The sequence below is a fragment of the Harpegnathos saltator genome, unplaced genomic scaffold (genome assembly GCF_003227715.2).
Source record: "Harpegnathos saltator strain DR-91 unplaced genomic scaffold, Hsal_v8.6 scaffold643, whole genome shotgun sequence".
Taxonomy (NCBI): domain Eukaryota; kingdom Metazoa; phylum Arthropoda; class Insecta; order Hymenoptera; family Formicidae; genus Harpegnathos; species Harpegnathos saltator.
The window spans coordinates 230140-243606 of NW_020230475.1; the positions used below are offsets into that span (position 1 = coordinate 230140).

General features: G+C 34.9%; 3 protein-coding genes and 1 long non-coding RNA gene across 5 annotated transcripts; 3 read left to right on the plus strand and 1 right to left on the minus strand.

Annotated features, from left to right (window-relative positions):
- Window positions 1-2316: 2316 nt before the first annotated feature.
- Window positions 2317-4352, plus strand: Pdp (pyruvate dehydrogenase [acetyl-transferring]-phosphatase 1-like protein, mitochondrial). The gene is made up of 4 exons (XM_011145246.3): window positions 2317-2599; window positions 2674-2815; window positions 3003-3479; window positions 3560-4352. The coding sequence occupies exons 1-4, from the start codon at window positions 2468-2470 to the stop codon at window positions 4240-4242; spliced, it is 1434 nt and encodes a 477-aa protein (XP_011143548.1). The 5' UTR covers window positions 2317-2467; the 3' UTR covers window positions 4243-4352.
- A 247-nt stretch (window positions 4353-4599) lies between these two features.
- Window positions 4600-7224, minus strand: Vps4 (vacuolar protein sorting 4). The gene is made up of 6 exons (XM_011145247.3): window positions 7010-7224; window positions 6783-6894; window positions 6249-6625; window positions 5887-6154; window positions 5341-5783; window positions 4600-5185 (listed from the first exon to the last, which is right to left on the minus strand). The coding sequence occupies exons 1-6, from the start codon at window positions 7028-7030 to the stop codon at window positions 5084-5086; spliced, it is 1323 nt and encodes a 440-aa protein (XP_011143549.1). The 5' UTR covers window positions 7031-7224; the 3' UTR covers window positions 4600-5083.
- A 273-nt stretch (window positions 7225-7497) lies between these two features.
- LOC112589869 (uncharacterized) lies at window positions 7498-8136 on the plus strand. Of its 2 annotated transcripts, none has more exons than XR_003113831.1 (3): window positions 7498-7564; window positions 7811-7935; window positions 8029-8136. It is a non-coding gene; the product is annotated as an uncharacterized LOC112589869 (long non-coding RNA). The 2 variants fall into 2 exon arrangements; XR_003113832.1 differs by lacking the exon at window positions 7498-7564 and adding an exon at window positions 7629-7674 and having other exon boundaries at window positions 7870-7935.
- A 1408-nt stretch (window positions 8137-9544) lies between these two features.
- On the plus strand, window positions 9545-12800 carry LOC112589878 (trihelix transcription factor GT-2-like). Its single transcript, XM_025304744.1, has 3 exons — window positions 9545-9592; window positions 9676-10208; window positions 12747-12800. The coding sequence occupies exons 2-3, from the start codon at window positions 9696-9698 to the stop codon at window positions 12798-12800; spliced, it is 567 nt and encodes a 188-aa protein (XP_025160529.1). The 5' UTR covers window positions 9545-9592; window positions 9676-9695.
- Window positions 12801-13467: the final 667 nt, after the last annotated feature.

Below are 13467 nucleotides of genomic sequence, written 5' to 3' on the forward strand. Positions count from 1 at the left end.
TGTAGGCGGAGCAGCAGCTCTCATTTTTCTCTAGTCGGGATGCGTCCCGAAAGTCATTAAAAAAAAATTGACAACCTTTATGTCCGCGACTGTGCGTCCGTGCCAGATAAAGGGGTCATTCTGATCCTTAATCTGGACCGTAGACTCGCAAATACGTCGGAGCTCGTGAAAGCAAGCGTCAACCCAGACAGCACACGGATGTCCATTGGACGTCCGTTATATGCCCATTTTTTTTACAAAAGACGTCCATAAGACATACGTTTATCACACAACTTCAGACATAGGACGTCCGACGGACGTACATCGGACGTCCTACAAGTCCGATGTCCAATAAGGACATCCTTGTTACGTCCAATTTATGTCCACGGACATAAATCGGACATACGGACATAAATTGGACGTAAAACGTACATCCACTGGATGTCCGGTGCTGTCTGGGAAATTACGTCCCTCCTCCAGGACGTAACAGACATCCGTGTGCTGTCTGGGATTGTATATCTAAAATATATAGTGCCAAATTATGTAAAAATATATATATTATTATACAGGGTGAAGAAAAAACCCCGGGACCCTTGAAAATTTCGAAAAATATACACTTTATAAAAAAATGTTTCAGACAAAAGTTGTAGCGTTGAAAAGATCTATTTATCGATCTTAACAATTTGACCTTGGGTGGCGTTGTCAAGGTCAGGACAAGGTCACCTCGGATTTTTTAAATAAAACTCCCAATTTTTTATTGCATATTCTTATAGCCCTTCTTCAGATCTTTTCAAAGCACTATGGTTTTATCCAATTTGAATAAGCTGTTCCGAAGTTATCGAGTTTTTTAAAGTAAGATATTTAGCCAACTAAGGCAAGATCGGAAGATGATCCAGCCAACTAAGGCAAGATCGTAGGATGATCCGGCCAACTAAGGCAAGGTCGGGAGTTGTCCGGCCAACTAAGGCAAAAGGCAAATTACTAAGTAAATGGAAGAAATAAACATCGAACAGCAGAATAGTTCAAATAAATAAATAACTGAAATAAATCAATCAACGAAATTAAGACAAGCCAATAGGAGCCAACGGCTGGAAGTTAGTCGCGCAATTATTTTTACGAGTTGGCTCGATCATCCTCCAATCTTGTCTTAGTTGGCCGGATCATCCTACGACCTTGCCTTAGTTGGCTGGATCATCCTCCGATCTTGCCTTAGTTGGCTAGATATCTTACTTTAAAAAACTCGATAACTTCGGAACAGTTTATTCAAATTGGATAAAACCATAGTGCTTTGAAAAGGTCTGAAGAAGAGCTATAAGAATATGTAATAAAAAATTGGGGGTTCTATTTAAAAAATCTGAGGTGGCCTTGTCCTGACCTTGATGATGCCACCCAAGGTCAAATTATTAAGATTGATAAATAGGTATTTTTCAACGCTACAACTTTTGTCTGAAATATTTTTTTATAAAGTGTATATTTTTCGAAATTTTTAGGGGTCCCGGGGTTTTTTCTTCACCCTATATTTTAGATTCTAGTATTGTATTTATAAATAATTTTATACTATTACAATATATATTTTTACATATTCAATTATTGCAAATATTTGTTCACGTTTAGCTTTTTCTTATGTTAAATGTTTCCATATGTTCCTGATGTTTATTTATTCAGAAACAGAAATATTCTTATATATAATATTATTCGATGGTTGCAGTAACATTGCATTATTGCATATTCGTTACAGTACAATATTGTTACAATTTATCGTGGCAATCTTTCTAAAAGCGGATATTTTAACGTTTCTACAATCCCATAGCAATACTGCAGCAATATTTCGCAATGTATTTGCAATATTTCAATATTGCAATGAAAGATTTCTGCAATGTGTATGCAACCTTTGTGTGCTGTATGGGTTTTAATTGATATATCTCTCCCCCCCCTCATTACTTTTATCGTTTCAAATTCTGGTGTGCGACTATATGTAAAACATTACTTTTAATATGTAATATGTGTGTAAAATTGTAGGTCGATATCTTAAATAAATTTCAAATGCCGATTTTTGTCCATAAAAGTGGGCGCTGCGCAACACTATGCGACGGTTGCCGAACACGTGGCCCACACAAATAGACCGAGTCGGCTGTGTGTTCGTGCGTGGTGGGGGAAATTCGCTGGCAAGCCCGTCACCGATTTCCCATCACTCCAAACTCCAGAGCCAGATATAGAACCAACCAACCAACGAACCATAACTTGTTTATTTCAATACTATCTAACGGATTGTGAATTTTAGACCTTAAATTAATGTTTGGAAGAAATATTCAATTTATGACGTAAATTGTGGTACGAGAGATATTTAGTTTTGACGTGATATATTTAGATATTGTGATTACTATTATTATTTATAACCTGTAAGAAATAAAAAATGTGTTGGAAAAGCAAAGGTGAAAAGCGATATTAGCACATATACGGTGGCAAAACAACAATATTCAGGAATAGAATGGTATTACGAAAAATTAGCTGCCATATTTTTCAAGGTTACCGACATGTTCACATCAGAAAGAATAGATCTTGGGACAACAAAAATTTTCAGAGATCGTATACGGCATTACCACGACTCACCCCCCAAGAAGTATATTTTTAAATTACATCTAGTTCTAGGATTCTTTTAAGTTTACATGCATTTATACACATACTATGTTCTAGGTTACAAACATTTTGCAAGCCAACGAATATACCAAAGAATTTGATGATTTAGGTTCTATAAAATATTACGATTCGAATCAACTAGCATCTAATAATCCTATAGAAGATACACGGTCCGAAGCTCAATGTTTATTGACAAAAGGTACACAGAAGTAAACATAGTTAATATTTTCAGAATTGTCAATGTTATTAAATGATCTAGCAACATATAATGCAGATATATAATTTTAATGTCAAATACTAATATTCTCAAGTTTCTAAATAATAAGGTTTTATGTCTTGAAATTGTATTGTGGTAATATGAACTAAATTCCTAATCTTTACTACAGGTATATTACTAGGTGTTTTCGATGGTCATGGTGGTGGTGCTTGTGCACAAGTGGTATCAAAAAGACTGTTTCATTATATATCAGCATGTTTATTATCATCAAAATTATTGCAACAATATTTAGATTCCATCAATTCTAAGAAAAAGTTAGAATTACTTCAGACCTTCAATGACAAGGTGGAATTTGTGGCTGAAATCAAAGATCTTTACCAAACTAGTTTCTTAAATTTTGCAAAGAACTTAATACAATCAGATAGTAAGACAGAATTTCAAATGAAAAAAGCTTTAGAAAATGCATTTCTCAGATTAGATAACGACTTGTCAAATGAAGCTTTGTTGCAATTAAACAAAAAAGATGCTGCGAGAACTCTTGCAGTTGCAATGTCTGGTACAGTAGCTGTTGTGGCACATATAGATGGTCCTCATTTGCATGTTGCTGGTGTTGGAGATTGTCAAGCAGTTTTAGGAGTACTTTCAGGTAATTCTTTCATATATCTAATATGTATTAAAAAATTTAACTTATTAACAACTATATTAATAAATTCCATATTGATTTAGAAAATGATGGATGGTTAGCTAAAATGATGACTACAGAACATAACATAGATAATCGTGCAGAAGTAGAAAGAATCTTATCGGAACACCCATCAAGCGAAAAGTCAACTGTGATCAAGATGGAGAGGCTACTTGGTCAATTAGCACCTCTTCGTTCACTAGGCGACTTTCGTTACAAGTGGGATAAAGATGTCATGAAGCGAGCTGTAGTGCCGTACTTGGGAGAAACTTCTATTCCCCCGAATTATCACACGCCGCCGTACCTGACAGCGAATCCGGAAGTCAAGTATCATAGACTGACGCCTAGAGACAAATTTCTTATATTAGCCAGCGACGGATTATGGGACCTGATCTCGCCGTTGCAAGCCGTACGCTTGGTTGGAGAACATATGAGCGGTAAAGTCACGCTTAGTCCATTGAGATTACCTCGCAAGAATATGAAACTGTCGGACATAAACGAGATGTTGCTTCAACGCAAGGAAGGTCTAAAGAAAAAGCCGCTTGACAGCAATGCAGCAACGCATTTACTGAGAAATGCTTTGGGAGGCACAGAATATGGAATAGATCACGCAAAATTATCGCAATTGTTAACTCTGCCAAGTGAAGTGGTGCGAATATTTCGCGATGACATCACTGTGACAGTTATCTATATGGATTCAGAGTTTCTGAGGCATTGTCCGCCTTAAAATCGCCTCTCTGTAATCGTTAATTTTAAATATTGTAAATTCATCAATTTATATATCCGTATACAGCTTGTTATTTATTTAGTTAACAATAAAAACAACTTACATGAAAACAGCATCCTGAATATTGAGATATATATATATATATATAAATATATATATATATACATATACATATTATATATGTATATATATATATTTGTGTATTATGTTGCATAATACATGTTGCTCTGTATTCTTACAAATTTTCATTACTTATTCTTAAATTTACTAATCACGATTCGATGTCGATTTTCGTACAATCGCTATCGGTCACGTATGAATCGAAACAATCAAATGAAAATATACAGAAGCACAATATTAAAATTATATAAATGTATTATGAAGTAACTATAAAATCGATAAGATTTACAATTAATTTGTTAGGTATATGTGATTAGATAGTAATGCACTAAATACATAGTTTGTCATACACCTTGGTAAACATATCACATTTTTCCTATTTTGCATTTGATGATCAAAAATAATTTACCTTCTGTGTCCGACTGATAAATCTAAATTCTTTCGTTATCTCAAAATATAGTTTATTTTGTAATATATGAGTTATTTCCACTGGTTAGTGTTTGTAAATAAACGACAAGCTCACAATATCAGATTGTATTCGTTTCTTTTTTTTTCATGTTGCACTTAAAACAAGGAGAAAAATGAGCTCGTTTCCGAATATATTTATATAGACATTATAGAGTGTTATTCATAAGAGGAATAAGGCAAGTGTATACAACTAAAGACATTTGTTGAATTAGAAATCCCTTTACATAATTATAAGGGCAAGTCCAGTGACCTTTCAACCCTCTTGACCGAAATCTTCCTTAAATTTATCTAATTTTTTCTTGTCTTCTTCGTTCACGGTAGGACGGGTAGTTCCTAATGATTTCAACATATCTTTCTAAAATGACAAATATATTACACATAAAAATACATTATAATTTATATATAAATATGTAATTAATTATATAATCTATTTACTTTTTTTTCAGATAATATGAAAGAGAAGTAAAGTTCACAGGAGATGTCAACGAATGGAATCTAAATCTCTCTTACCATGGTAACTGGTGGTTCATACAACTTGTCACCATCTACTTCCATCCAATTCATTTCTATAGCAGCCGGGTCACCAGGTGAGCACGGAGTGAGTAAGTCGTCAACGATGATAGAAGGATCTTTCGGTGACGGTCCCCTGACACGCTTAAAGTGCGTAGCCGTTTGCACTTGTCGGACTGGCTGCATTAAGGCATCCCGTACGATGATACTTACATCAGCTCCCGAGTAACCCTCTGTGGATGCTGCTAGTTTCTTAAAATCTTCTTCCGTTAAACAATGCGAGGTGCTGCCCAAATGAAGTTTAAACATAACAGCACGCGCTTGTTCCTCGGGCAATGGAATGTAAATTCTTTTCTCGAATCGTCTTCTGATCGCGGCATCTAGTACCCAAGGTATATTGGTTGCTCCCAATACAAGTATACCATCATTGTCAGATCCTACACCTAATGTTAAAACATGAATTACGATGCGATTTACGAAAAACAAAAAGAGATTATAATTTATAAATACCATTAATAAATACCATTAATACTTTGAATTTCATACCTTGCATTTGAACTAAAAATTCTGTTTTTATCCTTCTTGCAGATTCTGACTCATTGTCAGAACGTGAAGAACAGAGAGAATCTATCTCATCGATAAATATAATGCTAGGTTTGTGTTGTCGCGCTAATTCAAACAAATTTTTTACAAGCTTCTCTGATTCTCCTAACCACTTGCTTACTAAATCTGATGATGATACGGAAAAGAAAGTAGAGTTATTAGCTTCTGTCGCCACTGCTTTCGCTAAATATGATTTACCAGTACCAGGTGGCTAAACATAAGATTAAAAACATGATAAAAATTTTGTATAAAAATAAGCCATTCATAACTACTACATAATTTGTTACATCTTTGATCATACTTACTCCAAACAATAGAATACCCTTCCAAGGTATGCGTTTACCAGTAAAAAGATGAGGAAAACGAATTGGTAGAATAACAGCTTCTTTTAAAGCTTCTTTGGCTCCATCAAGACCAGCCACATCGCTCCATTTAACATCTGGTTTTTCAATTATTATCGCACCTTCTAATTTACTTTGTAATTTCTTTTTCTCAGGATCACTGTCAGTATCACTGTCACCACTGTCGCTCTTTTTATCTTCATTCTTGGAATTATTTTCTCCTGTCTTAACTGGTTTTTTCTTACTTTTTTTCAAGTAAGCTTTTAATTTCTCTGCTCTTTCTAAATATTGCATACATTTTGCTCTTATACTTTCCTTTGCCCTATCTCCATGTGTATCATCTAAAAAAATTATCATTATTAAAAATATTATGTATTAATACTAATTCAGTACAAGATATTAGTTTTACTAATTGTGATACAATATAATTTTCACTACATACATGAAATCCAGATGTTTACTTAATACTAAATATTAGATATTATTTATCTCACATACATTTGATTGAATGCAGGAAGTATTCAACAGCATGTTCGTATAATCTCAAGGCTTCTTCATAGTTCTTGTTGCGGTCTTCCTCTGTAGCCTTTGTCACGAGATCTATTGCTTTCTGCAAAAGTCATTGCTTATTAACTAAATCTACTAGATGTCTACATTACAATTACAGTTATATGCTCTATAGTGCTGTATTAGTGATATATTAACCCATATTTCTATATTATTACCTGCAATATTGCCGAAGTCATGCCAGCTTTTCAGGATTTTTCCTTCTCAATGAGAAGTCAGGTAGAATTCGATTAGGGAAGTATAAAAACTTGTTTAACGCAATCACACTACCATATTGATCATAGGTTTGTTCTTTATTGCTGAACTTTTTGCACTAATGTACACTAGTAGTACTGGAACGTTCTTTATTGCGGTGCAACATAACCCAAATCCGTTCTATATTGCAGTGCAATGAAATTTAGTGCAATAATTCATTGTAATAGTAGTAGTATATTGGTTAAATGGCGCTCGGGGTCAGCCGATTTCCGTTATGGCCAACTGCTAGTTTAGAAGTATAATAGTTCAAATATGTAAATTACAGAATTTGCAGAAAGAGAGAAGTAATCTGCACAATTGTGCGTAGGCTTGACCAGCATTCCGAAGATGTCGATGGGGTGATGAGGAAAGGAGTCTTTGAGAAATTTGACAAGATGTGTTGCTCGCGGTCTAGTGTTGGGAAATAGAAAATCACATGGTTGGCATCTTGACGAGATTCACCACAAGTACAATCTGGGGTACGTTCCAAAATCCAACCTTGGTTACCATAATTCGTTCCGAAAATATTTATGCTGAGTGGTTATCCAATGATAGCCGTTCCAAAAGTCGCAGTTGGTCGACCACGAAGGTAACTTTCTTACCTCATAAAATGTAGAGGTTGTTTGGGTTACCACTGCTAAAGCGCGGGAAAATACAAAATGAAAGTATTCAACTGTTTATTCTTAATTGTACATTAGCTTCCCTTGATCAAAATAAAATTTTAGGCAGTGCAGCATCATGGCTAACAATGATGTTATACTTGTAAAAGGACGACATTTTTCAGTGTTCGATTCTCAGCAAGAAATTGAAAGAGGAAAGAATGGTGGAATCTTAGTTACAGATAAAATTAGTAAGTATTTCAGTGATATATGTTAGAACTGAGATAGATTAAATCACTTCTAAGTTTTATATCTTATTTTATTTATATTTATATATTTGTAAGGTGGATTACTGTTTGAACTGCCGCTTTCACCGAAGGTTATGGAATTTTTTGATATTTATGTAACAGATAAAAGTGAAACATTACCAGAGAAAGCAACTGAAGTTAATGCCTCATGTAATATTATTTTATTTACTTTATAATATATTTGTTTACATGAATATACGAATATATTAGGAGCGCAAAAAGGTTCTGAGCCTTTTTTTGCAAAATTCAAAATTTATTTAAGAACAAACAAAACTATATTAATCAACGAAATATTCCCCGTTTGCATCGATGACCTTTTGCCATCTTTCGGGCAGCTTGCGAATTCCCTGATGGTAGAAGCTCACCGGCTTCGAGGCGATAAAGTCATCAATGCATTTTCGTATCTCTTCAAGTCATGTCACAAAATGTGTATCAGCCAAGAAATGCTGCAGAGACCGGAATAGGTAGTAATCGGAAGGCGCCATGTCTGGGCTATACGCCGCGTGCGAAAGAAGTTCCCAGCCTAACGCAAAGATATGGTCCTGAGTCACTTTCGCAACATGTGGTCGGGCATTGTCATGAAGCAGTATCACTTTACGACGTCCTTTGCCAGTAAATGGCCTCTTTTCTTCAAACGCATCGCTCAAATTGCTCAATTGTCGCTGATAGCGATCTGCCGTTACTGTTTCACCCGGCTGTAACAACTCGTAATACAATACACCTTTCCAATCCCACCATATGCAAAGCAAAACCTTCTTGGCGTGGATATTGGTCTTTGGCGTCGATGTCGAAGGTTGACCAGGGTCAACCCATGATTTTTTACACTTCGGATTATCATAAAGTATCCACTTTTCATCACCTGTAATGATTTGGTACAGAAAATCCTTTTTCCGGAACCTTGAAAGCAAAGTGAGTGCCGTGTCACGCCGTCGATTTTTGTTGTCTTCGAACAGTGCATGCGGAACCCATCTGCCTTCCTTTTGAACTTTTCCCATTGCATGTAAACGTGTGGAAATGGCTTGTCGCGTAACGCCAAGTTGCTCTGCAAGCTCCTTTTCAGTTTGTGCAGAGTTTATATCCAACAATGCTTGCAGTTCGTCCGTTTCAATCTTTTGAGGGCGTTCAGCACGCGGTTCATCTTCAAGACTGAAATCTCCTTGGCGAAATTTTTGATACCATCTTTTACACGTAGCATAACTTACAGCGTTCTCTCCATATGCAACACAGATAATTGCAGTGGCTTCAGCAGCATTTTTCTTCAGATGAAACGCGAAGTGAATGGAAAATCGAATATGCTCTTTTGTTATTGCCATCGTGAACACTGCTGATCTTAAGGTTATGTGCATCAAACGCCAAATCGCACGATGTTTCGAAAGACCAAATGTCACTGCTTTAAAACCGCAAGAGGGCGGGAAAATTAATGCAATTTAAATTGTGGTTTCAGTAGTATGGAATCTAGGGCTCAGAACTTTTTTGCGCTCCTAATATATACATATATAAATTTATCTTGCAATAATTATTTCAATTGTAGGTTCGAATTTAAATAATAATAACTCTGTTAATCATAATAATATAGATGAATCATCAAATATAAGTGCAGGTATATATTAACGAAAAAATTAACATTAAGTTGTAACGCAAATCAATTTTTTCACTCATTTATATATTTATTTTACTTTTCAGCTATTTGGGACGATGAAAGCATGAAACTGTTATTTAGTTTATATGAAGATTATCAAGATAAGTTTCAAAGCACTGTAATAAAAAATGATACAGTGTGGGACAAAATTAAAGTACAAATGAATATTAGTGGAAATTATAATGTTACCAGAACACAAATTAATGATAAGTGGGCAAATATGAGGAAAACCTACATGAGAATAAAAGATCATAATAAAAGGACAGGAGTTACACCTAAAACATGCCGATATTATAATGAAATGGATTGCTTATATGGAGACAACCCAAATGTAAATCCGGTTAAAGTTGTGTCAAATATGAGATTTGAGGCTGAAGATGAAAATATATCATCTGCAGAAAACAGTGCAGCAGATAATAATGAACCAAAGAAAGGAAAGAAGACTAAAATTGAACGACATTTATCTTCCTGGACAGAAAACTTTATCGAGTATAGTAAAGAACGAGACAAACGTCAAGAACAGCGTAATGCAGAAAAAATAGTTGCAATAGAAAACGCAACAAAAACTTTTCGCGAGGTAATGGAAAAATTAATAGAAAAACTATAATTTGCTAAAAATGTTTTTCTAAGAGACTGTTTTCAATATTTCATTTTATTGTATATATTAAAAATATTAAGATTTGTTTACGCATTATTATCAGTATTATTAGTTGTATCGTTATATATCGTTACTATTATTAGGAATTTTGTGATAAAAATAATTCTTAGTATGTGCCAAAGAATTGTTTTTAGGAAGATAATTAACGTTCAATTTACAAAAGTTTGGTTAATGTTATTTTTGTGTTCATATTAAGGCTTCCGTTTTCTCACATTATCTTTCCTTTTAATGATATCAAAAGCAAGAAAATGATGCTAAAAATTCTTGCAAAATATGTTGAAATAGAAAAATATATCCATGAAATAACATCTATAATTGATCGAGCAATTTTATTAAATAGTCCAAACACTTCCCTTTTACTCTAACAACGAATAATTGGTTGCAAATTAACGTGACATATAATTAATGTTTTTAATCTATTTCTTCGCATAATAGTGTTACATTAATGTACATTAAATTATTTATTATTAGAAAAAAGAAATGTTCAGAATATATTACAAATTTGTTCCATGGATTGCAAGTGTCACTTTATACATATATCTTTTTATTTCAACATGTTTTGCAAAAATTTTTAACATGCGTTTTTTCACTTCTGACATAATTAAAAAGAGATAAATGATGCGAGGAATCAATCCTTAATGTAAGAAGAATTTATTTTTCACGTTGATATTAGGCTCAAGTCTGTCTTACATTTCTGGACTGATACACATAATAGAAGCATAATATTTATGGAATACTTTTAGTTTTGAGTTGTTTGAATTTTATTTCGAGTTTAAACTTTAACATGACATATTTTTAGTTATATAATGATATATATTTCAACAAACTAAAGTTTAATTTAAGTTTATTTTGGTTCTTATTCGTAACTCATATTCTTATTTTCAAGTATTGTTCGAAAATGTTTATTTATTTCGTTCATAAATATTTAAATACATATATATATATAAGTATTGTTACAGTTATAATAAACACAGTTTATACAGTTAATTAACATAATTTTTCAATCTACTAAATGTAACATTTGAGCTATATAATCCCTTTTATTATTAGGTTGTTCGGAAAATTCGTTTCAAATTTTTGAAATAAATTAAGAGCGCAATATTTTACACAAAGAGGAACTTTATTGAAGCAAATATGTACCGTTTTGTTCAACGACCTTGGCCCATCTTTCAGGAAGCTGCATGATGCCTTTGCTCTAAAATAAAGGTTGCTTATTGGCGAAGAATTTATCAAGATGACTTTTGAGGACTTTCAAAGACTCGAATTTCTTGTCCCGAAGAAGATTTTTTAAAGAAAGAAATAGATAGTAGTCAGATGGGGCAAGGTCGAGAGAATATGGAGGATGAGGAAGAACGTCCCATTCGAAGTCTAACAGCTTCCTACGAATAGACATTGCGACATGAGGTCTGGCGTTATCATGATGGAAAACAATTCCACGCCTGTTGGCCAATTCAGGGCGCTTCCGTGCGATGACAGTCTTCAGTTCGTCCAGTTGAAGGCTGTACTTCGCCGCGTTGATGGTTTCGTTTGGTTGAAGAAGCTCATAATATACCACGCCCTTAAAATCCCACCAGATACTCAGAAGAACCTTTTTCGCGTGAAGCCCCGGCTTGGCCACTGTTTGCGTAGACGCGTCGCTGGTTCCCCACGACCTCTTGCGGCTAACATAATTGTATAGGATCCAACTTTCATCGCCTGTTATGATCTTCTTCAAGAACGGTTCTTTTTGGTGCCGTTGAAACAGCATATCGCAGACGTTCACACGTTCCAGCAACTGCCGTTCATTCATTTCGTGTGGCACCCACACATCCAGTCGACTTGAAAATCCTAGCTTCTTCAGATGGTCATGCACGGTGGAAACAGACTTGTGCAGAGTGTCGGCGAGTTCTCTAACTGTCACTCGAGGATTTTCGTGCACAAGATCCATAAGAAGCGTTTCATCAACCTCCTGAGGCCGGCCTGAGCGAACTTGATCTTCCATGTTGAAATCGCCAGCTTCGAATCTTCGATACCATTTTTGAATTGTCTGGTGAGTGACGCAGGCATCTCCATATACTGAGAACATCTCATTCAGGGTCTGCGAAGCCGTGAAGCCACGTTTAAAGCAATATAGCATCACATGACGAAAATGGACTTTTTGGTTCTCCATTTTTCAAACTGATTTCTGACGAAATAGTTGCACTTAGGAAGATCTGCGAAGTTTCCTTAGCGGGCTCATAGATCCGGGAATGTTTGTTGACAAACATAAAATCGTTTAGAGCGCCCTCGTTCTTACTGATTACATAGAAATGCGGAGCGCGCGAAATTTGAAACGAATTTTCCGAACAACTTAATAATACCTTCTGCGTCTCCTGCATGTTCATCATTATTATCATCCACTTCATTATGTATTGGTTCACCATCTAAGATATACTCATCTATATCTTCATCTATATCATTAATACATAAATTGTGCAGAACACAACACGCCAAAATAGTTTCGGGAATCAAATCTACTCGACTCATATGTAAGTATTTCAGACGTCGGAATCTCTCAGACGGCCTGATTGCGAAATCTGGCTTTGTAGAGACCTCGGGGATAGATCGAAGAATATGTTACAACAATTTGGTACTGATATATGCCAGCAACGAGGCAAAATATTTTTTCTTGTAACATGGTATTTCGCGGGACTCGATGCGATGTTTCGTACGACACACGCTTTATTAATATATGATAAATTTTTTACGGCCGGAATGCAAAATCTGGCTCTGTAAGGACCTCGATAATAGTTCAAGGAATATTCCATATCAATTCGGCGATTACATATATTACGCCAACAAGGCGGAATATCTCTTCTTGTGAAATAGAATTCGCATGATCCACTTTGACGCTTGATGCATCTTTATTTATTTATAATAAAAGTTAGACAGCCTGATTGCAAAATCTGGCTTTGTGAGGATCTTGGGAATAATTTTAGATATATGCTATAACAATATGATGATGATATATTACATCAGTGAAGGAATATATCTCATTTTGTACAATGCTACGAGTACTATACGTGATCCGCTCCGACGCTTCATAAACCTTTATTTATTTATGATACATTTCTCACAGCCTCACTGCAAAATCTGGCTCTGTAGGTTTCTCGGGGATAGTTAAAAAAAGATGCTATAACAATTTGGCTGTGAAACATAT

Bases quoted from the DNA above. Each gene is read 5' to 3' on its own strand.
- Pdp (XM_011145246.3), top strand. From the start codon at position 2,468: ATGGTATTACGAAAAATTAGCTGCCATATTTTTCAAGGTTACCGACAT. The intron at 2,600-2,673 runs GTATATTTTTAA...ACTATGTTCTAG, and splicing joins CACGACTCACCCCCCAAGAA to GTTACAAACATTTTGCAAGC. The intron at 3,480-3,559 runs GTAATTCTTTCA...ATATTGATTTAG, and splicing joins AGTTTTAGGAGTACTTTCAG to AAAATGATGGATGGTTAGCT.
- Vps4 (XM_011145247.3), bottom strand. From the start codon at position 7,030: ATGACTTCGGCAATATTGCAG. The intron at 6,895-7,009 runs GTAATAATATAG...TGACTTTTGCAG, and splicing joins TGACTTCGGCAATATTGCAG to AAAGCAATAGATCTCGTGAC. The intron at 6,626-6,782 runs GTATGTGAGATA...TAATTTTTTTAG, and splicing joins CTTCCTGCATTCAATCAAAT to ATGATACACATGGAGATAGG.
- LOC112589878 (XM_025304744.1), top strand. From the start codon at position 9,696: ATGAAACTGTTATTTAGTTTATATGAAGATTATCAAGATAAGTTTCAA. The intron at 10,209-12,746 runs GTAATGGAAAAA...TAAATTGTGCAG, and splicing joins CAACAAAAACTTTTCGCGAG to AACACAACACGCCAAAATAG.